The 26,279-nt window shown below is 37.3% G+C and overlaps 2 protein-coding genes across 7 annotated transcripts in view; one reads left to right on the top strand and one right to left on the bottom strand.

Moving 5' to 3' along the window:
* Positions 1-2,165, top strand: part of AP4S1 (adaptor related protein complex 4 subunit sigma 1) — a 45,827-nt gene extending 43,662 nt beyond the window's left edge. The window contains exon 6 of the mRNA XM_034993833.1: positions 1,642-2,165. Coding sequence (XP_034849724.1) covers positions 1,642-1,770 — 129 coding nt within the window. The 3' untranslated portion in view covers positions 1,771-2,165. The remainder of the gene's footprint in view (positions 1-1,641) is intronic.
* A 3,322-nt stretch (positions 2,166-5,487) lies between these two features.
* Positions 5,488-26,279, bottom strand: part of HECTD1 (HECT domain E3 ubiquitin protein ligase 1) — an 87,297-nt gene continuing 66,505 nt past the window's right edge. For 4 of the 6 annotated variants that reach the window (XM_034993812.1, XM_034993811.1, XM_034993815.1 and 1 more), the window contains 17 exons: positions 24,655-24,788; positions 23,667-23,789; positions 21,053-21,209; positions 18,507-18,729; positions 17,321-17,375; positions 16,913-17,095; positions 16,323-16,530; positions 16,149-16,234; positions 15,798-15,925; positions 13,673-13,874; positions 11,880-12,017; positions 11,012-11,619; positions 9,798-9,876; positions 9,580-9,673; positions 8,732-8,882; positions 5,944-6,088; positions 5,488-5,834 (listed from right to left, as the gene is read on the bottom strand). In XM_034993812.1, coding sequence (XP_034849703.1) covers positions 5,697-5,834; positions 5,944-6,088; positions 8,732-8,882; positions 9,580-9,673; positions 9,798-9,876; positions 11,012-11,619; positions 11,880-12,017; positions 13,673-13,874; positions 15,798-15,925; positions 16,149-16,234; positions 16,323-16,530; positions 16,913-17,095; positions 17,321-17,375; positions 18,507-18,729; positions 21,053-21,209; positions 23,667-23,789; positions 24,655-24,788 — 2,852 coding nt within the window. In that variant the 3' untranslated portion in view covers positions 5,488-5,696. The remainder of the gene's footprint in view (positions 5,835-5,943; positions 6,089-8,731; positions 8,883-9,579; positions 9,674-9,797; positions 9,877-11,011; positions 11,620-11,879; positions 12,018-13,672; positions 13,875-15,797; positions 15,926-16,148; positions 16,235-16,322; positions 16,531-16,912; positions 17,096-17,320; positions 17,376-18,506; positions 18,730-21,052; positions 21,210-23,666; positions 23,790-24,654; positions 24,789-26,279) is intronic. The other 2 variants (XM_034993813.1, XM_034993816.1) reach the window with 2 other exon arrangements.

Here is a 26,279-nt window from a genome sequence, read left to right as displayed (position 1 = left end):
ATGCTCCCCAACTCCGCTTCTTTGTACCCAGCTGACATTTCCACTTTGTCTGGCTTCTGGGTCTGATTGAGTCAAGGGCCTAATATTGCAGTCCCAGTTTGGTCATGGACAAAGCAATCATCTATATAATTGGAAGACATTATTAATAGGTTTATCAGAGTAAAGTTTTTTTTTTTTTTCTTTTCTGGGTCATTTAAGGCCAGTTCCCATGGGCTCCTGAAAAAGTTTATTCTGCTAGAGGACTCTTTGCACAGAGCTTAATGAGATATTAATGCAGAGCCTAACAGAAACCTAAAAGTCATTCACAGGGTTGTCTCATTTTCTACAGACGTATTTCACTAAACAAATACAATACAGACTTGAACATCTGGAATTACTGAAAAAAATCAGGTGGTAACGATTTACTTTACAAAGATTCACTATTTAATTATGAACTCCCCTAGTGCATTTAAGTCACTCATTTGTTGCAGTTTGTCTATTTGAAACCATCTGCTTCAATCAGCTGTTTTGGTTTGGTTTGTTTTTAAACAGACCAGGATCATGTTCTTTAAATAGAGATGAAAATAAGCTATTAAAGTGTAGAATTCAGAACCATTCAATATTGTCATCATCTCATTCTAGTTCCCCTTCTTCTCCTTTGACAAAAGAAAAGTTTCCTGAAGGGGCTCCTGGGGGGAAAGAATTTGGCTCTTTCCAATTAGCAAGACCTCACAGGCTAACAACATTTTCGTCTTCCCCCATGCCCTATACTAACTTTCCACGAGGAACATCAGTACCCTGAAGTGGCTCCGTAATTCCCAAAGGAGTATTTTTAGAACTGTTCATTCATGCAAGATACTCTCATGAATTTCAGAATTTTTATCTACTTGGGAATTAGCATTGTCTTGCCTTCTTCATTCGTATCTACTCTTGGGTGATTTTTTCTTCAGTCTGAGAGAAAAGATAGCTTAAGACGCGAGGTTTTGTGAAGGCATTTGGTTTGGGGTGAGGTTTGAGGGCTGAGGGAGGGTGTATACTCAGTAGCCGCAGGCCCCTCCTGAGAAGTCTGGAAGCAGAACCATCAAACCAAAGCTGTGGGCTTAAATTCCAGCTCTGGCTATTACCAGCCATGTGACCTTGGACAATGGCTTTGAGCCTATTTGCTCCTATGTAAAATTAGGATAATATGTAACATTTGTATCACAGGGTTGTAGAGAAGACTGAAAAAATTATGTAAAACACTCAACACAATGCCTGGAACATCGTGTGTGTTAGTGTTGGTGTTATTAGTGTCTGGGGAAAACAACACTGCTATTGTCCAGTCATGCTCTTGCCAATGTCACTTGCTTTGTTCTCTAGTTCTTAGTAGAGTCACTTTCCCTCTGGCTAAAATGTGTAGTAGCTATTCTGTTTCTATGCCTACTGGCCAGTTAGCTTAGCCAAAGTGAAACTAGGTGTGTATGTGGATATGAAGGTAATAATTTCTAACATGGACACCAATTTTAAATCTAATTTCAGAAGTTCTGTAAAAAAAAACAAATACACTTCATGCTTAGACTAATTTACATGGGAAAAATTATAAGCTAAGTCGTAAGTTATTACTTAATGTTACATGTTAATATCTTTGTAACTCTAAAACTAATTTCCTTAATATGAACTTAGATAATGTTTAATTTGGATAAAGTACACATCATTTTGGATGAGATGGTGTTAAATGGCTGCATCGTGGAAACGAATCGGGCAAGAATTCTTGCCCCTCTACTCATTCTTGATAAAATGTCAGAAAGCTGAATGATGGAAGGCTCTGCCAGACAACATCAACCTGTAGAAGTGAGAATACCATGGAATACCTCTCAACATCTGTAGCCCAAAAAATGTGGAAGACTGCACATTGCAAAATGGGGTGTCCTTCCAAAGACATTTTAAATAGGTGTTTTCCACATTTCCTAAATGGAAAACAAAGCTTTATTTTAAAATATGGTATTCAAAGAAATATTTTCTCTGAACTAAGAGACAAGTTTTGTTTTCTAACCATAAGCATTTTTTCCCCACTTGTTCAAATTTTGTTGAGTTCTGAGGGTAACTTTTTTGTTCTCTGCTTTCCTATGCACATTTAATTCAGGATTAGCAGCATGGGAAGAATGTGTGACAATTATCAGCCAATAAAATTTTAAACACACATAGTACTTTGAATGTTTTCTGAATGCTTTTTCCTTAAAATGATTTAAAAAGTCAAAACTTTACAAAATTGTGTACCTAATAAAAATTGAGAATTAAATTTTATGCCAGTTTCGAAAAGCCTGATAACCATTTTATTGGCACTTGGCAATTACAATGTCATCATGTAATTAATTCACTTATAATGTTACCACCAAAAATGAATGGTTACACATTAAAAGAGAGCTCTTACAACCATCCTTTAGGCCATATTATAAATGGTTTGTCTTATTAGAAAACTTATTTGTAAATGAAAATTTAGTTCAAAGTCTAAAAATAGAATGCAAGAGAATATCTCTGTTGAGGTCAGCATGATATGAATCCGAGTTCTCCCCTGCCTCCCTAACTCATTCCTTTGACCCCTTCTCCTGGAATGTCTTGAAGCAAAAAAAACTAAGTCACTATAAAAAAGCAATAACCTGCCTGATCCTTCCAAACTTTTCTAGATGCTTTTGCTACTTAGTCAACAGGAGTATACAGAACTGTGTTAGGTAAAAGCATGTTTATGTGCATACTGGGTAGGAAGGCAGATAAAATGGAAGAAATAGAAATACAGTCTTGGTACATTAAGATATTGTGCCATCCTGTGGAATTCTAAGAGTTCTTTCATCTACAACACTCTATCCTCCAAAAGAAAACATAAATGGACATTACAGGTATTGATGATTCATTCAGTACTGTTTGCTTTTTTTCTCTCTCTTGTATATGTGGGGGTGGGGGAAGGATTTCTTTTAAATCTTTCTTTCTAAAAATCTACATACATATTTAAAGTTTGCATCTATTAAGACCCAGGCAACCAGGCAATAATGGATTCGAAAAGCAAACCTGAGTTGGACTCATTCAGAAAGGCAGAAGAAAGGCTTCTGATGCCAGAACAGCAAATGGTACATGTGTCTAGATCCCCCTTTTGCATTAAGTAGCCAAGGTATGGGGAAAGCCCAGTCTAGATCAAAGTGCTTTGGAGGTCTAAGACATATTAGTTGGGAAACACTGTCCTAGTTGGTAGGCACTTAATCAGTAGCACATTCAAGTAACTGCTGAAACTGGTACACCAGAAGTAACTAGGGAGTGAACAAAATTAATTTTTAGGTCACACCAAAATAGCACTTGGGTAACATCTTGGCACAGATTTTAGTACCTTTAGAGAATAACAATTAAAAAAAAAAAATACGAGGTAGATACCACAGGAAAGAAAGCCGAATAACCTAATACATGGGGAGACCCTAGGAGAGGTCTCCTAACACTTGATTCATGCAAAGTGAACTGTAATAGGACAATCTGTTCTTCTAGGCTGTGTCATAATTTCCTTTCATGTTTACTGCTGAATTGTGAACAGCTTTAAATGGTTTTCACACTCATGAAATTTATGCCTCAGATTGGTCAGCTTTATCTTGAAGACTCCTGACTTTTCATTTACTGAATGTGTAAGACTCATCAATTTTATCTGCTACAGCAATGTGCTAGGCCAGGATTCAGCAAACCTCTTCTGTAAAAGGCCAGATAGTAAATACTTGAGGCTTCATGGGCCATATGGTCTCTGCTGTAAACACTCAGTTCTGCCACTGTAGTGTAAAAACAGCCACAGATAATACGTAAAGGAATGAGCATGGCTGTGTTCTAATAAAACTTTATTTATGGACACTGAAATTTGAATTTCATAAAATTTCCACATCATATTATTCTTTTTGTTTTTTAACCACTTAAAGACTTTAAAACCATGCTTAGCACGTGGGCAATACAAAGCAAGCAGCAGGCCATCGTTTGCTGAGCCCTGTGCTAGATTAGTCTTGATAAAAGCTGGGTATTGACAGACATTTTACAGACTTAGATAAATGGCAATACTAAGCACATAAATTGGATTTTAACTCTAACACTAGTATGAAGTTTTAGTCATGCATCCATGACTTTATTGAGACAATCACCACCACTATTTTTTGGATTGAAGCATAGGTCATACATTTAAATATTGCTGTTATGTTTTACTTTAACTTTTATTCTTACAGAGAACTGTGAAACTAACAACAAGATGAGTCATTTAAATGCTGCCACTGATAGCCTGTCACAACATTCTCGTGCAGAGAATAGAAACAGTACGCAAACGGCTGACTGCAGTGGGAGGTATCTCTTCTAATGTAGAAAGGGAATGTACCTTTTAAACAGGTAAATAATAAGTAATTCCAAAATTTTCACTCCTAAAAAAGCCATTTGGCTAATCAGGCCTAGTGACATTTCTTTCCCCTAAGGGCACAGATGTGATACATCAAGGGGATTTGGAAAACGGAAATAGAAGAAGCCCTTTTCAAAACCAGGAAATGGCAGTATCCTGGTGGTTTCTTTTCACACTAACACAACATTGAGAAATCATTCTTGGATCTTAGACTTACACATCCCTGCAGATACAAAGGTAAGGAGCAGATGTGGTGTTGAAAAAGTTAACACAAATAACTTGGCCATTCTTAGCTGAAGAATACTGTAAGACAGCACACAACAGTTGGATCACAGGCACGTGAACATATATTTCTTCTAGCTTTCCAGTTTCAGTAAGTGTATTTACTATAGAAAAATACATTTCTAAATGTAGCAATTTCAAAAAACTAAATCTCAGTGATTCAAAATAAAAAATATCTGGTTAAGCTCTTAGGTCTGCTCGTTGCAGTGAAATAGTCACGTGACACAGTTTTGTACGCTGCAAACATTTTAATGATTATTGTTGAGCATACATTTTGGAAATTTTTTACTTCAAACTGCAACAAGTTAAATAAATGTTTATAATATACAAAGAAAATACAACCAAAAGTAAAACTTGCTTTTAAGTGTGCCTTGCATCTAGACCAGTGTTTTTTCTTTTTTCCCCTTAATATACCTTTACTTCTGAGCTGCACAAACACACTTAAGAATTTGATCTTTATAGTACGGCATTTAGGAAATAAAAATATACTCCCACCTCAAAGAAATAAAAAGGTTGTGCATGATTATATGCCAAACAAAAGAGAGAACACTAGAATACTCTGATAGTGCAGGCATCATTAAAAAGGAAAAGAAAAAGCTTGAGATGCTCATTAACTCTCTATGTTTTAAGGAAGCAGGATTTTTGACCGAGTAGCTTAAAAGCCAGCAAAACAGGGATCAGTGACGGCAACTGTAGTGTATGAAGTATGAAATGACAAACTTTACACAAATACACTGTTAGAAATTTACCAGTGAACACTGAAGATCTGAGAAGCTGCTCTTTGGAACAGTCAAGTAGGGACCACCTTTTTCCAGTCACTAAGCCCTTGTAGCAACACACAGTGTTCTGTGCTATATACTTGCTGGCTGGGTAGTTAAAGGATTTGTTTTGTCATTAGCAGCTAACCAACTTATTCCACATGTTCTTAAAGCCTTAATGGTTGAAATAAAGGCAAGTGTCATTAGCGTAGAGGATCATATACTTCTCTGCACACAAACACAAGAGGCTTCACTAGTATTTTAAAAGTCTCTGATGTCTCCCACTTCGAAGCTCAGTTGAGATGAAAGCCTTTCTCCATGGTAGCAGCTAGTAGGCGCTCTCTCATGATCTCCTCCGAAGAATATTCAGGCAACTTCAGATAATGCACACATGTATTCACTGATGGATAGCTTGCATCAGTAGCATCAACCTACAAAAAGAAAAGTGAAAAACAGAAGGCCATGACTTTAAGTATTTATTTCTTTCAATCCTGCAGTAACTAAATTCCATTTGGATTCCCTATTAGCTAAGGTTTGTACCTTGCGTACAACTGTGAGCCTGGGATGCAGATTAGCCAGTCCACCTGGGGGTAGAGTTGAGCAACCGGTGGTAAACTGCAGGAATGCTTTCCTTTCATCTGAAGACATGCCACACAAAACCCTCACGAACCTCAGGAAACCAGGGCTAAAAGGAGAAAAATAGAGTTCTACTGAGCTGACAGATGATTTAAATGAAAAACACTACTTTGTAAGCCAGCAATAACCCAAAAAACAATTATCAACATGTGAGAAGAATACTATCTAGAGACTCTTGAGTAAGCATGAAATGAGTGGATTAAGCTACTTTAAAAATACCCTGCAAAGACTGTATTGTAGTTATAAATGGTTGAGAACTGAAACACTGATGGAGTTCAGGGACCAAATATGCAACAAGGTCAGCAAATAAGAAAACTTCAAAATGCACATGCATAATTAATCCAAATATGGCTAAACTACCAAAGGGGATCTGAAACAATCCATCTTTATTAACAGTGAAATAAACCATTTCTATATGCCACAACAGGGATGAATTTCATAATCATAATGTTAAACAAAAGAAGCCAGACCTTAAAAAATACATACTGTATGATTTCATTTACTAAAGTTCAAATGCAAGCAAAATTGATCAACAGAAATAGTGATTTAATATTAGAAAAGAATATAATGGGCAAGGACAATTCTTGAGTTGTTTCTTGTTCTGGGTGCCAATACACAGGCGTTTCCCTTTTGTGAAAATTCTCCAGCCTGTACATGCAATTTGTGCACTATTATAATTCAATAAAAAGTTGACTTAAGCAAAAAATGCTGTTAAGTTTAAACTAATTTGTAATACGGTTGACCCTTGAACAACAAGGGGTTTGGACTGCACAGATCCACTTATATCTGTAATTTTTTAAGATAAATACAAGAGAGTACTGCAAATACATTTTCTCTAACTCATGATTTTCTTTTTTAATTGTTATCTGAGTATAGTTGACAATGTTACATTAGTTTGAAGTGTACAACACAGTAATTCAACAAGTTTATACATTAAGCTATGTTACCACAAGTGTAGTTCCTCATGAGTCTTTTTTTTTTTTTTTACGATTTTATTTATTTGAGAGTGAGTGAGCGAGCACACGAGCAGGGGCAAAGTGAGAGGCAGAAGCAGGCTCTCCGCTGAGCAGGGAGCCTAATGCAGGGCTTGATCCCAGGACCCCAGGATCATGACCCAAGCTGAAGGCAGACACTTAACCGAATGAGCTACCCAGGCACCCCCCTCATGATTTTCTTAACATTTTCTTTTCTCCAGCTTATGTTATTGTAAGGATATAGTATATAATACACATAACATATGTACTGACTGTTTATATTATCAGTAAAGTTAGTCAAAGTAGGCTACTAGTAGTTAAGTTTTTGGGGTATCAAACATACGGATTTTCAACTGTGCCCCTAACCCCTACATTGTTCAGGGGTCAACTGTATTCTCTCATTTATGTTAATTTGGAAACATTTAAAAAGAAAAAGTACTATAGGGCCTGTAGTCTTAAAAAATATCAGTGGTATGAAAGAAAAAGAAAAAAACAGCTAAAGAACTGTTTCAGATTAAAAACCTATCACAAGATAACCCTATCACAACCAAATGCTATTTCCTGACAATGGGCAGTGGTGGTGAGGGGAGTGCTATGAAGGACATTATTGGAGTAAACAACGAAACTGGAATATGGACTAAAGATCAGCTAACAATATGAATTTGCTAGTGAATGTGGATACATGGGAGAATATCCATATTTTTAGGAAATGCACACTCTATCACAGAATAAAGGCACATGATATATGCGACATTCTCAAATGGTTCAGAAAAAAATAGTACACACACACACATATATCACGTGTGTGTGTATATAAATAGATAATATAAAAGAAGTATTAAGTACAGTTGAATCTGGGTAAAGATGATATGGGAATTCTTTCAACTATTCAACTTTTCTATTTGAAAAAAAAAAAAATTTTTTTTTTTTTAAGATTCCACTCACTTATTAGAGATCACAGAGGCAGAAGGAGAGGGAGAAGCAGATTCACCACCGAGCAGGGAGCCCGATGCGGGGCTCGATCCCAGGACCCTGAGACCATGACCCGAGCCAAAGGCAGACACTTAACTCACTGAGCCACCCAGGCGTCCCTCTATTTGAAATTTTTTTAAAATAAAGGTTAATATATGGGGCACCTGGGGCTCAGTCAGGTTAAGCGCCTGCCTCCAGCCCGCACCAGCCTCCCTGCTCAGTGGGGAGTCTGCTTCTCCCTCTGCCTCTCCCTCCTGCTCATGCTCTCTCGCTCACTCTCTCTCAAATAAATAACATCTTTAAAAAAAAGGTTAATATAAAATGAAGCCTAAGGGCTTAAAGGGGTGCCTGGGTGGCTCAGTCAGTTAAGCACCTGCCTTCGGCCCAGGTCATGTTCCCAGGGTCCTGGGATCAAGCCCTGCATTGGGCTCCCTGCTCAGCGGGGAGTCTGCTTCTCCCTCTGCCCACCCCCACTGTGCTCTCTAGCTCTCTCTCAAATAAATAAAATTTTTTATAAAAATGAAGCCTAACGGTTTACTATTTACCCAATTTTTAAAACAGTCAACAATTAAAATGGAATCTTAACACCAACAAAGACTCGGTTGTCTTTTTATGTAAACTCAGCCTTATCAATGGATATGAAAACAGCTTTCTCACTTCACTAAGTCGTAGTTCTTTAGAGAATCTGCCATTTGATTTTGCGACATAAACTATTTTGTTAACCTTAGAAAATAACCAATACATACCTGTCACGTGTATAACCTAACTTAGGTTCAGTATAATTAATAATATCCTCTGCTGCCCAGGATGGTGACTGGTTTCCACAAAGTATCATCTGGACTTCTTCATGGCTGAAGGAACTTAATTTCTCCATTGGAAAAACTTTGTTAAACCCATCTACATTATACACAGCAAAAAAATAAAAACAAAACACACAACTCAATTTCTAAGTTACAATTTCAAAATACCAAATTTCAAATCAAAATAGCTAATATCAACTAAATGGACATAATATGAATAAAATATCAGTAAATGCTTGAAAAAACAAATATAAATTAAAATAGCTTGAAATCAAAGCTGTGCTAAGGTTTTAAGTACAGAAATTTCACTTAATACTGCAAATGTGAACATAGATATTCAGTCACTATGGTCAGTAGCCAAATTCTAGTAATTTCTTAACCAGCTCTTTGTGTCATACAAGGCTATCCAAAGCTATATTCTCATTTTCAAAACTAGTATGTGATAAATAGTCTAATATACTTTGCTTCAATTCTCACCTAAGAACTTAGGTTCTAACTTGGCTTAATTCATGTAATGTGTAAAGTATGCAACCTATGTCCACATACAAATGAAGAAATGGAGGCCAAAAGTGAGTCCCCCATTACTCAGGAGGAGCAAGTTGAGGGTATACCACAGCTGGAGAATGTTCCAACCTGTTCTGGGTACTCTGTGGGACGGACCTAACTATCTGGAAGACAGGAAACTAGAGGGCAAATCTAGAGATTACCTACAATTCTTGACAAGAGAAATACCTTAATTTCAAATGTCTCAAAGTAAAAAGAGAAAGATTAAGTTAAAGAGCCCTAAAAATTACCTCTAAAGGCTTCCATCTGTTTCTGAATACCCGTATGCATACAAAAGTCAAACATCAAATCCACATATTCTTCTGCATTATCCATTGTTATCATCTACAAAGGAAAATTTGCCAACATTGTTGTTAATATCTAGGAATATTTCAGTAGCACCTACTACAACTGGCCTCATTAAGATGTTCTGAACTTACAACTACATCAAAAACAAAATTTTTATTACCTCATCTTCCCCACTTGGCTTGAGATCCACAGCTGTAAAACCATATATTCTTGAGGAAGGGCAAAACTGGAAATTTAAACTGGGAAGACAAAAAGGACTGGATTAACATTCAGCTACCATTGGTGTTTAATTTTTAAAACACTGCTGCCAAAGGGGCACCTGGGTGGCCAGTTGGTTAAGCGTCTGCCTTCAGCTCAGGTCATGATCCTGGAGTCCTGGGATAGAGCCCTGCATCAGGGTCCCTGCTCAGGGGGAGTCTGCATCTCCCTCTGCCCCTCCCCCAACTTGTGCTTTCTCTCTCAAATAAAAATCTTTAAAAAATAAATAAAACACTGCTGCCAAAACCATGAACCCCCACTCCCCGCACCCTTCCAACAAAAAACAGTATACCAGCTTAGATGTTAAGTAGGAGGACTTTTGAATGCAAAACCCCTGTGCACAAAAACTATTAGAACAACCATTACCAAACCTGGCTTTGCAAAGATTGCAAGAAACCACCACCTTTCCATATTTCACTTCTCTCTTATGGCACAAAATTAACAAAGTAAGGGTTTTTGCAATAAATTACGACAGCAGCATCTTTATTTTGTTTTTTTTTTTCAAGGAGAAACTACTGCTTCACTAAAGTTATTCACGCTCTGTCCCTACCCTGAAATCAAACCTTGAATATATAGTAAATTATCAAACAAAACCTCTCAAAATTATCAACTAAGAAAGAAAGAAGAAGAAAGCAAGACTTTCAGTCAGCCCAAAATCATAGTAAAACATACTAAGGGTATAATAATTACATGTATACAAATTAACAGAGTGTTACCAAAAGATGTGTAGCATTTGAGTTAGCTAAGCCATTGGGCATAAGGCCTACATACAGACCAAACTATTTTGAGCCCTGCCAAGTACACTATATTAACTAGCCATGATTTCTCAAAATATTTTTGGCTTTGGACTTTCCTGTAAGATATATACATTAATCATATTTGATAAATCAGATAATCTTCCAGAGATGTGATGTTTTAATACACTATGTTCTGGTATTCTGAGTGTTGTCTTTATAATATGAACTATTCAAAGATTCAAATCAGTACTATTTCCTACAGCATATTATTGTTCTTAACAGACTACTGAACTCATACATTGCCTATTAGTGGGGACAAAGAAACAAGCTTTAAAACTTATTCATCCATTAGGTTGACGAACATGTATAAAAAACTTACCCTAAATCCTCTATGCTAAGTGGAGGCCCAGAACCTGATGGATTCTTTAGCACTAGTTCCTGTAATTTCGTGTTCTTCTCATCTTCAGAAAGACCTTTGTTGCTTAAAATCTGACGCCTCTTGACAGCAAGGTCTTTAATTTCTTTTAAAAATCTGGCTCTGTGTGGGTTTACTAGTTCAAAGTCTTCCCAAGTTAAAATTCCATTAAACCAAGCTGGGGGTTTTGGTTTGGGGGGATCTAGAATAAACTCTGATTTTGAATCCTCTTCAAAGCTTCCTACTGAGAGTGAATCATGACCTTCTTCTGTAGAAGCTTCAGACTGACTTTCAGTACAGTGTAAGTCTCTATCACTTCGTGACTCATAAATTAATTTACTCATATTGCTTTTAATGTCACCCATACACATAAGTTTAAAGAAAGGTTTAGAAATAGGTAAGTCCACAAGTCTATTGTCTTGAATGCATTTGGCCAAGAAAATTCCAAGGAAATGAAAGAGTTTCGTGATCCTTTCAAGCTCATCACTGTCTTGTGGAAATGGTGCTGTGAACAGTCCACATGATCTCTGCACATAGTATCCGGGAGGTTTCAATCCACCCCCAAGATCAACCTAGTGTTTTAGAGGGAGAAATACAAATAAAATTAGATAAAAGATGCATAAATATTAAACATCTTCATCAATTTAGTTAAAGTATTTATGTATACACCTTTTATTAAATAGTTTTTGGTGACTGAGAGAACATTTTAATAGCATCTAATCAATAATAAAAAAGAGAGTCAGAAAGCCTGGCTTAAATTCTGAAAGCATAACCTATTTTTAATACTAAAAGCAGAATCACAAATAATCACAAAATGGGAACTAAATCTTACATGACGAGATTCATCATCTGGAAAATTATCATCACAAAGCCAAGCTCCCAGATCAGTTCTCTGGAATTCTGCTGCCACCAGAGCATAAAACTCTAATGTAGGGCCCAAGCCAGTTCCTTCTTCTCCTAAAAATTCAACCTAAAATGTAAACAAATTGTGGGGACAAGTGAGCTTAAAAAATTTTTCTTAAATGATCCCATTCTTGCCAATAAGTCTTTTTTTTACAAGAGTAGAATTTTTTTTTTTTTTAAGATTTTATTTATTCATTTGAGACAGAGAGATACAGAGAGAGAGCGAGAGCATGAGCAGGGGGAGAGGCAGAGGGAGAGGGAGAAGCAGACTCCCCACTGAGCAGGGAGCCCCACTTGGGACTCCATCCCAGGACCCTGGGATCATGACCTGAGCCGAAGGCAGACGCTTAACCATCTGAGCCACCCAGGCGCCCCGCAACAGCAGTAGAATATTATACACAACACATTATAGGCAACACAGAAGTTTTATTCCAGTTTTTCTAAAAAGTGTATTTGTTGTACACCACTGCATAAACACTGTGGTGAGCATTGTTCACCACATTGTTCATTAATTTATTTCTCACACCAACCCTATAAAATAGATTTTCATCTCATTTTTTTACACCAAAGGAAACCAAATTTTAGATAAAAAGATTACATCATTTGCTTGAGGAAAAAGTGGCATACAGCTGTGTATGTGTGTCTATGTAACACTAAAACCTAAACTCTTGCACTTACTCCTGACTTCAGGCAATCACTTTAAAGGCTTTTATCCATACTCTACATACTCCACAAGTGATTTGAGGCAGCTTATAAAAACATATAGTGCATGATTAAAAAAAATAAAATAATTGAGGTTGATCTAGTTTGAAGAATAAGATGAAGGCAAAGAGAGTTTAAAGTGAAAGCCCTAAAAGCCTTATATATTTTCTAGAGATGTATCATATTTGCCATGATCAGTCTCTGATTCAAATGATAAACTAAGGGACGCCTGGGTGACTCAGTCAGTTAAGCGTCTGCCTTCAGCTCAGAGCCTGATCTCAGGGGGGATGAGGATCAAGCTCCACACTGGGCTCCCTGCTCAGCAGGGTCTGCTTTCCCCTCTTCCTCTGCCTCTATCCCCGACTCGTGCTCTCAAACGAATAAATAAAATAAAATCTTAAAAAAAAAAAAAAGATAAAATAAGCAGCTGGTTCACATTTATGAGAGAGATTTCTTCCATTGTCCCTCATATAGGGAATAACAGGTATATAGGATATAATCAACAATGCCTACAGTAACATCTCTATAGTAAGGATATTAAATTTTATACTGTTATTTGCCATAACATCTCTCAACACAGGCCAATGATATAATGCCAAGCACAGTCTAACAATATTATAAAACAGTATGCTCCCAAATTGCAGATATCTAATAGCAGAGCTTAATATAAAGGTAAAATACAGAGTATCAAAAAGAATCCTTAGTGAGTGCCATTATTCGGCTCAGGCTTTGTTAAGAAAGGAGTAATGTCCTTCAAAAGGACCAAGCACTTTCCCACCTCAAGAGTGAAGATACTCTTTGCTGCTCATCAAATCACAAGATCCTGACCTCTGAAGAGGTGAGCTGACATCCTCTTATAAAAGATGCTCTATCAGAGGGAAAGGCCTTGCATAGAGGGCAGAGAAATCCCTCTCCATTTTTCATTTCTATCTAATGTAGTTTGCATGCTGTGGAACATACAGGTTTGCTGGTTTTCTGTCATTCCTGCATACGAAAAGAAATTATATGTGAGCGAGGTACCTCAAGAACTGATTTCCGATCTGCGTGTATTTGCATGACGTTCTCAGCCCATTCCATCAGTGATTCACCACGTGGGACTTTCACTCTTTCGTGCTTGAGACGACCCACTCGAAACTCTCCAGGATCATCTCGCCTGACAGTACTGGTGGTCCTTGTTCTTTCCACGGTGGCTTCACGTCGGTTTTGTAACCACACTATTGCTCTAAAACAGAAAAATATTTATGTAGCTCTACCGTTCAGTAATAGTTAGAATGTACTATTAAACCAGCAATGTAATTCAAAGATTTAACTATTCTTTTGAAAAATAGTATTTTAGGGGCGCCTGGGTGGCTCAGTCAGTTAAGTGACTGCCTTCGGCTCAGGTCATGATCCTGGAGTCCCTGGATCAAGTCCCGCATCGGGCTCTCTGCTCGGGGGGGGAGTCTGCTTCTCCCTCTGACCCTCCCCCCTCTCATGTGCTCTTTCTCTCTCATTCTCTCTCTCTCAAATAAAAATAAATAAAATCTTAAAAAAAAACAAACAAAAAATAGTATTTTATTAGGCGACAGATTTTCTTACTGCATAAATTGTTGCTTCCTCTCTTAAAACATATAAACCCCTTTATTATTTTCCTAAACAAATTGAGAAAATACTTAGGTATTTTTCCTCTTTACTTTAGTAATTAACAGATCAAAATAAAGGTCTGTGGTCCCAATCCCATGTGACACAAAAATATACAAAAACTGGGGATGAAATGAACAGCATAGGGAATACAGTCAATAGGATTCTAATAGCATTGTATGGCTGACAGACAGTTGCTACACTTGTGAGCACAGCATAATGTACACAGGTGCTGAATCACTGTTGTACACCTTCCATTAATGTAACATGGCCTGTCAACTATATTTCAATTTAAAAAATAGACAAACTTATGATACATAAAAATACAAATGACTGGGTGGCTCAGTCGTTAAGCATCTGCCTTCAGCTCAGGTCATGATCCCAGGGTCCTGGGATCGAGCCCCACATCGGGCCCCCTGCTCCGTGGGAAGCCTGCTTCTCCCTCTGCCTCTGCCCCTGCTTGTGTTCCCTCTCTCGCTGTCTCTGTCAAATAAAATCTTTAAAAAAAAAAAGAATAAAATTAGGGGCGCCTGGGTGGCTCAGTCGTTAAGCATCTGCGTTCAGCTCGGGTCATAATCCCAGGGTCCTGGGATCGAGCCCTGCATCGGGGCCCTTGCTCAGCAGGAGGCCTGTTTCTCCCTCTCCCACTCCCCCTGCTTGTGTTCCCTCTCTCGTATCTCTGTCAAATAAATAAATAAAATCTTAAAAAAAAAAAATTACAAATGAATACTTCTTAACTATGGAGAAACTAAAAAATCATTAAGCTATCTTTATTACTGTGATACAAACTGAAAGCCATCATTAAAATGCTACTGATTTTAAAATATTTTCTTTTGGGGGCACCTGGCTGGCTCAGTTGGTAGAGCATGTTAACTCCTGGTCTTGGGGTTGTAAATTCGAGCCCCATGCTGGGTGTAGAAATTACTTAAAAATAAAATCTTTAGGGGTGCCTGGGTGGCTCAGTTGGTTAATCCTCTAACTCTTGATTTCAGCTCAGGTCATGATTTCAGGGTCATGGAATCGAGCTCTGCTTCGGGCTCTGTGCTCAGCATGGAGTCTGCTTGTCCCTCTCCTTCTGCTCCTCCCCCTGCTCATGCTGTCTATCTCTAAAATAAATAAATAAGGGTGCCTGGGTGACTCAGTCGTTAAGCGTCTGCCTTCGGCTCAGGTCATGATCCCAGGGTCCTGGGATCGAGTTCCACATTAGGCTCCCTGCTGGGTGGGGAGTCTGCTTCTCCCTCTTTTTCCCTCTCCCCACTCACGAACTCTCTGTCTCCCCCAAATAAATAAGATCTTTAAATATGATCAACTGCGCAGGGAGGGTTGGGATCCCTAACCCTGACATTGTTCAAGGGTCAACTGTAGGAGAGCATGTATCCAACTAGAAATAAAAAAAAATGTTTAAACACTACAACTCTTTATAAGAAAACAAGATAATATATTCCTTCCATCAGTCTTGACATAAAGTATATTTGTACATTTTGAGCTTATATAACACTAAAAAAAATATAAAAGTACTTCCTACCTTGATGCACCAAATGCTGTACACGTGAAATAAAGCTGTCTAGTTTCAAACGGTATTAGGAAAGGACACTTGCTGGTTAACTGTTCACACCAGTCTGGTAGAGCCCCACTTGCCAATGCCAGCGGTTCCTGCAAATTAACAAATAACAATGTCATCATACAATTATTTAAAAAGAAAAACAGGAGTCACTTCTTAAAAGTAATGAAAGAAATTAATGCCAATGGACCATATGGCCTAAATCAACGAATCAGAGATTAACAGTAGAGATGGTGGAAAGTAGAAAAAGAAGAGACAATACTTTGAAAGTCTAAAAGTTACAGACTAACGAGTTCAACTATCTGATTTTATTACCTCAATCTGCTGCAAGATTTTTGTTGTGATTTTTTTGCTAGTGAATTCATCTGGTGGAAAAGTAAACTGAGGCTGCTCATCGCCTTCTGTAAAATTAATAAAATTAATAAAGATATAAATAAACGAACTTCCTTTTAAAAATGACACAGAAATGAAACAAGGATTCTTACAGACCTTCTTGGGATATTCTTGAATAAGGGTCACTTGCAACTATATAGAGAATACGCAGAAGCTGAAGAACATCTTCTACTCCGCAAGAATTCTGTCCATTGCCAGCTTTGGCCTGAGGTTGTTCTTTTGCCAAATTAAGAATATCACTACTCTGAAGAGAGGAAATGGCCCCCTGGTTTAATCCAGACTTTGTTCCATGCTCACAAAAATCCTATAGAAACAATTAGTAAAACTAGCCATTAATCACATTTTCGAGAAAAGCACTGTATCATCCTATAAGTATTTGAAAATGCTGAAATTTTTCAAATTGCCTTCTTTTTAAATAAAAACACTATTACCCAAGTTGAAAATCAATATGTTCTAAACCATTCCCAAATAAACTATAACCACCGTAAGCCACAGTTAAAACCATGTACTTATTAGATCCAATACCACAAATCACATTTGAAGTTTTAGTACTTGGCATATTAACAATGTTAATTCAACCTCATTTTTTAAACATGTCCCAATGAACCTCTTTTTCTTAAGAGTCTTTAAAAGCTGCAAACAAAGCACAAAGCCATTCCCAATTGTGTTTTGATGCCAATATATACCTTATATGCAGCTATGAGCTGAGAACAATTTCTGTTTTTCCTAATACTTTTATTAGTGCCAGTTAATTTCCAGTGGCGCAGGAAAGCGGCGTCTGCATTCTTCTGCAGGTAGGTTATCAAGTCATTCTTTGGTAATTCATCAGTGCCAAGGTACTGTTCCACATGCTCTACAGACCAACAACCCTACAATAGGAAAAACCAAATGTTGGCCTTTCCTGATTAAAAGTCTATGCTATTTCACATGCATTACATAAGGTAGCTTTAAAATCATGCATTTAACCTCATCTAAAGAATTCCATGTTAGTGATTTTTTCCCCCTCAAATGTTCAATTAAAACAGTGTTAGTTTTTCTTTATTTTCCCTTTTTTTCACTAAGTAGCCAAGAAGATCCATTTAAATATCACTTACCATTTTTCCATTTTCCTTCTCTTTGTCAGAATCCTTCATTTCTCTGTACATGATTCTAAACATGAAGATATTATTCACATTAATTCATAAATCAAATGATTTGTGGTTATTTCCAATAAGGCTTCAATTCTTTAAAAAATACATGAATGATGTCATTCATTAGCCATATGCTTAAACATTAAACTCAGGGACAATTTATTTAAAAAAAAAATTCAATTTGTTAAACATGGGGGAAAGCAGCAGAAATCATATTCCTGAAAAAGAGTTATTATTTATAAATTTAGCATAATTGCAAAGATTGCATACGTTTGTCAAACCTAGGATCTTTAAAGATATGAAGTAATATGCTATATCATGTGTTATAACTTTCATTTATTGTTGTAAAAATAAAAAAAGATGAGAAATGGTTTGCGCTTCTATGTCTAGATGGAAAAAAAGGATAAGAAAAACAAGGACCAGGAGCCTTTATGTTCACATAAGGCAGTGGAGATAAAATTTGAAACTCCAATAAACACTGAACAGGGTGGGGAGAAATATCATGATAGCCTTCTGTTTTATCTCAAAAGGATCTATATCACTTTATTAGACATTACATAAAATTATCAATGATGTTAAGAGAACATCAGAAAAATAAAAGTAAGATTTACAGGATGATTAAAATTTCATTTACATATTAAGCTGTTATTAAATAATAAATAATAATTAATAATTATTATAGGTAATACTGAGCACCCAGACAATACTGAAAACACTTTACATGTATTAATTCACTGATTCCTCACAACCAGGCTCATTTTACTGATTAACAGAATGAGCCACCAAAACATTAAATGTGCCCAAGGTCATTATTAATTACTTGTTCAATGAATGAATGAACAAAGAGCGGTAGGCTTAACTCGCAAACCCCAAAACAAAAAACAGAAAATATTTAGTACCTCATACACAAATGCAAAGAGTTCAACATTTATTACATAAGATACTAGTCTAGTTTATTTCTAAAGTTACTTTCAGTTGAAACCTTAAAACATTCTACCTCAGGAGTCAGAAATGCTCTTAATCCCGTTGTAAACCAAGAGAACAAGAACCAAATATTTTATTTCTATAGTAAAAAATACAGAAATACAATGCTTCTAGGCTGATGCATCATGAAAATACCTACTTAAAACATTATGTTAAAATCTCTTACGTGTATGTTGGCTCCCAAATACGCCTAAGTTTATCTGATTTCACACTGCCATTACAGGACAATTGAAGCAATTTTTGTACATAGTAAAAAATGGTTGATCTGAAATTGGTGAGTGGTAATTCAACTTCACGAGTTGTTCCAAGACCTGTTACTTTCAAAGTGAGGGCTAATCGAGGTGACGGAGTACATTCAACTTCTTCCAAGAGCTCTGAATGAGGTGTTCCTAAAAATATGGAAGACATCAAAAACAATTACACTATAGCAAGCAGGCCATAAGGGACACTGCACCGGGAGACAAAGCTACATGAAATCTAAATTCTTCTGTCAGATATTAGTAAAGACATCAGCTACTTAAGACTCTTCTGGCCTCAACAATTTTTTTTTAGAAAATGGGAACAACATACCTAGGTTACTTAAAGACAGAGCATTAAAGCTGAATTTATGCATATGATAGGGATCTCATTGTTTTAAGAAAACACATGCTAACTATACGAATATTTCAGAAACATTTTATTCTTATAAATCAGAACACTAAAATTATTCATAGCTCTACATACAGAGAAAACCACAGACTCCAGTCAATGAACTGTCAACCTTCTGCTCACATTGAATGAGTGGACTGTGAGGTACCGCCCCCCGCCACACACAAATAGGTACATAGTGTATTTGGTGGTGTACTCTTCTTTTTCATTAGCTCAGCAATTTTTTCCTCATACCATGATATAATCTTCTGAAGTATTAATTTTATTCATTGCATGACATTCCATTAAACGAACCATATCCCTGTTACTGGAAATAATGAAGGTCATTTCCAATTTTCTGACAATATAAATAATACTTGTGTAGTCATCAGTGTATATAAATCTGGGTGCAGAGCCAGTATTTCTTTACTATAGATTTCTGGTAGTAACAATATGAAATATATTGCTGAAGAGCTCTACAGAAAATTTGTACCTGTTTATATTCCGTAGCATAGGTTTTTCTTTTTGAAGGGATCTTGGAACATCTTGATCAGCCTATATGCAAACTCACCATAGAACATCATACTATGAAGCATACTTACTTCCCCCTATTTAACACAGGTATCGTTCTATCAAGTAAAAAATACATTCCATACTTAATCAACATTTAAGTCTTCCGTAAGGATAATATACTGATTACTATAGCTGATGTTTATTGAGGCATACATCAGGTACCATGCTAAGCACTTTATATATTTTACCTCATTTAAAGCTTTTAACTACCTTGTCAAATAGAAACTATCACTTTCTCCATGTAAGAGATGAGAAAATTCAGGCTTACACAAATTAGGTGATTTGCTCAGTATATTAGCATCTTATTGCTGTTTTAATAAATTACCATAAACTGGGTGGTTTAAAACAACCAGTTCTAGAAGGGAGAAATCTTAAATGGGTTGGCAGGGCTTTGCTCCTTTTGGAAGCTCTAAGAATCTGTTTGCTTGTCTTTTCGAGCATCTAGAGGCTGCCCGTATTCCACAGTTCATGGCCCCTCAACACTCTGATCTCTGCTTCCTGTTGTCAAATCTCCTTCTCTGTCTCAGACCCTCCTGTATTCCTCTTAAGCTTTTTTTTTTAAATTTATTTACTTACGTTAGAGAGAGAAAGAGAGAGCAAGAGCGCAGAGGGGGAGAGGCCGAGGGAGGAGACGGTCTCAAGCAGACTCTACACTGAGCACAGAGTCCGACGCAGGGTTGATTCTCATGACTCCAAGATCACGACCTGAACCGAAACCAAGAGTCTGACACCCAACCAACTGCGCCACTCTGGCGCCCCCCCTCCTGTACTGCTTTTATGTGGACACTAATGTTTACACTGGGCCTACCTGGATAATCCAGGATAATTCCCCCATCTCAAAATCCTTAATTTAATCTCGTCTGCAAAGCCTCTTTTGTCATACTAAGGTAACCTATTCACAGATTATGGAGGTCAGGACCTGCATACCTTTGGGGATCATTAGTGTGCCTATTACAACCAAAACAGAGTTGTGAGAGAGAGTTACCAGGCTGACTAACTCAAGACCATAAATGAAACTACTATACAACTTTCCAAAGTAGAATAGGAATAATCCATAGCAATTTTGATCCAGTAGAATAGAGAATACAAATTATCTACCTTTAAATGAGCCTTCCTTTAAAAATTACGCAAACACAGAACACTGTGTTTTTAAAGAACTGCAATTTGCTCCTTTAAAAATAATCTGTATCAGGATGCCTGGGTGGTGTAGTGGTTAAGCGTCTGCCTTCGGCTCAGGTCATGATCCCGGGGTCCTGGGATCGAGCGCCGCATCAGGCTCTCTCTGCTCCTCCCCCTGCTTGTGCTCTCTCCCTCTCTCTCTCCAATAAATAAAAAAAATCTTATAAAAAATCTGTATATTTTAAGGACTTGTGGCTGATATGTAGTTTTTTTTCTTTTTTTGAAAACTTTTACTTATAACCTGCATATATAAGTAGCACTTACTTTCCTGATTACATATAACATTATTTGGTATCTGTTCAAAATAAATCACAAAACTAAAATACACAGTACCTGGCGGTGGAATCTCTAGATCAGTCGTCTGCTGGACATTAGTACGACCAGGTCTAGGATCAAAAGCAGGAACCAAAGCAGAAAACTGCCGCTTGAGTACATAATCATCATCCCATGTTCTCCGACGTCCTCCTTTAGTTTCATACTCCTCTTCTTCCTGTTAAAATTCCACATATAAACAAGATAAAACTTTTCATTATTGCAAAAGTGATGTGCTATCTTTAAAATGAGGTGTATGTTAAATACGTCTCTGTATAGCTTCTACACTTCCTTATTTAGCCATATTTCTTACAACAAAACGAGCCAACATAAACATATATAGGCATATACATTTCTTAATGATTTTTTTAAAAGATTTTTTAAATTTATTTGATGGGGAGAGAGACCGCGAGAGAGCGAACACAAGTAGGGGGACTGGGAGAGGGAGAAGCAGACTCCCCGCTGAGCATGGAGCCCGATGCGGGCTCGATCCCAGGACCCTGGGATCATGACCTGAGCCAAAGGCAGCCACTTAACTGACTGAGCCACCCAGGTGCCCCCATTTCTTAATGATTTAAGCTTACCAAAAGTAAGTTGCCTTAGTGGTGGTTACACTAATCCAAACATGATAAAATGAGAAAGAACCATATACATATACTGTATCAGTGTCAATTTCCTGATTTTGGTATTAGACTCTAATTAGGTAAGGGGTAACCACTGGAAGAAAGTGGGCAAAAGGCACAAGACCGCTCTACTATCTTTGAAACTTCCTGTGAATCTGTGAACTTATAATTATTTTTAAATAAGTTGCTTTCAAAAAATGTAAGTAAATTTTATTACATACTGAATTATATACAAAATATAATGCTTGGAAGATGCTTTAAATAACTATGGGGCAAATAAATCAAACATGTTTGACAAAGTGTTGGTAACCATTACTGTCAGATGATGGATTCTTGAGGATTCATTGCATTATTCTTTCTACTTTTTTTTTTTTTGACTGAGAATTCTTTCAGGCTCCAAGTTTTTAACATCCATCTTAAACAGAACCGACAGACAACTGGAAATAAAGACCAGTTTTCTTGAAGTGCAAGGGCTCGAATACTTCACTGTGGCTACTTATTTTTTTTAAAAAGCACACATTGAAAGGTAGGACTAGAGTTATTACACTAGTTTAAAAACAGGCCAAGTACTGGCACTGCGTCCCTCTCATGCTAGCATTGGTCATTCAACATAATAAATGTTAAACATGTGGGTCTGCATCTAACTCACAGAGAGCATGTTTAAAAATTTCCATAATGAAAGTTTTTTTTTTTTAAAGATTTATTTATTTGACAGAGACATACAGAGAGAGCACAGACAGAGTGGCAGGCAGAGGAAGAGGGAGCAGCAGGCTCCCCACTGAGCAGGGAGCCCGATGCGGGGCTCCATCCCAGGACCCTGAGATCATGACCTGAGCTGAAGGCAGCCGCTTAACCAACTGAGCCACCCAGGTGCCCCCATAATGAAAGTTTTTTAAAGGAACATTTTCTTCTCCTCTTCACTTTTACTATCAACAAAAGAAGAGAACAATGAATTTAAGTGTTGTAAATATCTGATGTAATAAATAACAATTATGTATATACTTAAACACACACACAAAGCCCCTCATATTCCGAACACTTATTTAGTTTTTTTTTTTTTTTAAGATTTTATTTATTTATTTGACAGAGAGAGACACAGTGAGAGAGGGAACACAAGAGGGGGAGTGGAAGAGGGAGAAGCAGGGAGCCCGATGCGGGGCCCGATCCCAGGACCCTGGGATCATGACATGAGCCGAAGGCAGACGCTTAACGACTGAGCCACCCAGGCGCCCTTTAATTAGCTTTTATAACACATCAAATGGACATATATGCTGACACCTCTGTAGCCAGAATGTTTGTGTTTTAGTCCTAGATCCAAAACTTCTACGTGTGACCTTTACCAATCACTTCATCTGAAAGTTAGGGCTAATAATAACCCTCAAAAGATTGTTGAAAGGACTGAATTAGTTGTTAATACATGGAAAGTATTGGGCGCCTGGGTGGCTCAGTTGGTTAAGTGACTGCCTTCGGCTCAGGTCATGATCCTGGAGTCCCAGGATCGAGTCCCGCATTGGGCTCCCTGCTCAGCAGGGAGTCTGCTTCTCCCTCTGAGCCTCCTCCCTCTCATGCTCTCTGTCTCTCATTCTCTCTCTCTCAAATAAATAAATAAAATCTTAAAAAACAAACAAACAAACATGGAAAGTATTGAAAACAATGGCTAGGATATAAAGATCAATACATGTTCAGCTAATAGACTAATATAATCTCTACCATTACTGAAAACTGTAAATCTTAGATGATAGCAATTAATCATTTTAATAAATGTTCACTGTTACCCGAGGGCCAAGATGAAGTGCTTTCAAGTAAGAAACTCCTTTATGCATTATGCCAGAGCAATCATGGACTGTTTCTAGAATACAGAACCCAAGCAGTAAGGGAAATTTCTTTTTGTTTATCTGGTAGCTTCTCACCTCCACCTCAACCCCCATCTATTTTTCTAGGCATTTTGGTTGATGCTTTACTGTGAAAGGAGGAAAAATACACTGTAGGGAAGATAAACATTAAGATACTACCTGCTCCCCAATAGGTCGGCTTCCTGCTCCAGCAGGGACTTGTGGTAGCTGCGAGGTGACAGCATGGTGTGTTACATCAGAGCGAGAGCCAGCTCGACGCTGCAGGGATGGACGTCTCAGAATCTGAAATAAGAAAATACGAAGAGACATGTCTAATTATTTGACTTGTGTGTGTGTATATGTTATATATATATATACACACACACACATATATATACATCCCCATTCAGCCTTAACCCTTATCATCAAAACACTTCATATTCATTAGCCATCTTCAGAAAACTTATAAATTGAATGCTTTATATTCACCATGCATCATACAGAACCTTCACAAGAAACATGCTACAATAATATCTGTTTTTAAGTAAGATATACTAAAAGCATTTTTGGGGGGTCCTTTACCCCATTAAAAAACAACTTATGAAATTTTTTAAAATCTAAAAACATTTTATAAAGAGAAAGAAAAAAGTTACAATAAAGGGTATTCTCAGGCAAAAGTTCAGTTTGAAGACAATCACAGTGGTTAAACATTAAGAGTTCTAGATCACACTTCCTAAGCCTGGGTCCCCACTTTTGTACTTAACTGATTCATTAACTAGGACATATTACTTATTCTATGCCTCTACCTCATAGCTGTAAAGACTGATGAACTAATACAGAGATACTGCCCACAAAACTGTACATACTAAAATAGTCTAATTATTGTGAAAAAAACATGAAAATTATATTCTTTAGCAGTGCAATTCTTTACACTTTTAAACCTGTTAAAACATCAGCATGTGACATTTAGTATTTTCCAAATATAAACTTTATTTTCTCTTAAGACAATCATAAATGCTCAGATTAAAGGTGCTTTTCTTAATTAACATTTTTCATACTCATGCCATATTTCCCTATTTCAAAGTTTAACCAGGACTATGCTTTTTCCTCTCTACATTTCAATTATTAACATCTTATGTTAGTTAAGAGAATGGGAGACACTCTCTACCATAACCTCCTCGTATTCTTGGTCCTCCTGATTGTCATCTTCATTCTCATCGTCTTCCTCATCTGGCTCAGGCAAGTCTTCATCATCATCTAGCTCAGCTAACAGAGTACTGGCACGGCAACTATCCAGGAAATCTAGAAAAGAAAACCAACAACCTTATTCTCAACACAATTAACAAAGCATTACAAGGTTATCATGTACTGGTTTTACAAAACAAAGGTCAAATTCAAGAGACAAGTGTAAAAACCACACTGAGTGATCCCACCCTTCTTCCACCACCACAAATACAAAATGAGTAATGTTGGTCACAAGAATGGTAGAAAACAACGCAAGAGGGGCGCCTGGGTGGCTCAGTTGTTAATGCCTTCGGCTCAGGTCATGATCTCAGGGTCCTGGGATCGAGCCCCGCATCAGGCTCCTTTCTCAGTGGGGAGCCTGCTTCTCCCTCTCCCACTCCCCCTGCTTGTGTTCCCTCTCTCGCTGTCTCTCTCTCTGTTGAAAAATATATCAAATCTTTAAAAAAAAGAAAACAAGGCAAGATAAAGGATGACCACAAACTAAATCCAAGTCTACAAACTCGTAATAGAAAAGATCAACAATACGGGCTAGGTTTAAAAATAACAATCCTATCACAATTGTCTGCATCAGCCATAGGAAGCATAACATGGTGTGAAGAGAACACTTTGGAGTCATTTACTCTGTCAGCAAATATCTACTGAATACCTGACTATGTGCCAAGAACTGTGTTAGGCACCAGATATATTTAGCTGTAAACAAAACAGACATGGTCTGAGCCCCCATGGAGCTTACAGGGGAGAGAGGCATTTAAAAAGTAAACAAATGACGGACACCTGGGTGGCTCAGTTGATTAAGCACCTGACTCTTGATTTCGGCTCAGGTCATGATCTCAGGGTCATGAGATTGAGCCCCACACTGGGCTCCATGCAGGGCATGGAACCTGCTTAAGATTCTCTCTCCCTCTGTCCCTCCCCACCAAGAAGAAGAAGAAGAAGAAAAGAAAAAGAACATATAAATAAAAATTGTAAAATATCATATAAGGGAAAAGGCAGAATAAAGTCAATCAGAGAGGCTGGGTTTAGCTCCGTAACCTGGCAGGTTAATGATAACAACTACTTATGGACACTGCCTATTTACTATGGAGTAATGTATGTACCATCTTTCATGTTATCCATATTCCCTCACCGCCCCCCCCCATGAAGTCTGTGTCAGATAAACACAGTCCCACACAATGAAGATGTTGACAAGCTGTTCTGCACAAGAAGTGAAAACAGAAAGTAATAACGGGACTAAAGCAGGAGAAGTTTTACTGGATAGGAAAGGAAAAAAATTTCTGTGGATAAAAAGACACTACACATTCCATATTCCAAAAGAACATTCAGAAGACAATTTATACATACTTGGTAGAATCTTTTATCTGCAAACCTCTGAAACAAATATATATATTTTAAATCTAATAATTACACAGGACTAAAATTCAATACCTTTTACTAGATGGCTAGTAAAAGAAAGAGGCCTGATATTATATTCAATTAGTTTCTAAGGCACACATTTTTTTTTAACACTTTAATATTCTGGAGTCAGAATGTGTCTTATAGGCAATGGCA

This window comes from Mirounga leonina, unplaced genomic scaffold (assembly GCF_011800145.1).
Source record: "Mirounga leonina isolate KUSES-001 unplaced genomic scaffold, KU_Mleo_1.0 Mir_91, whole genome shotgun sequence".
Lineage (NCBI taxonomy): Eukaryota > Metazoa > Chordata > Mammalia > Carnivora > Phocidae > Mirounga > Mirounga leonina.
This window is presented reverse-complemented; position numbering and strand designations above follow the sequence as displayed.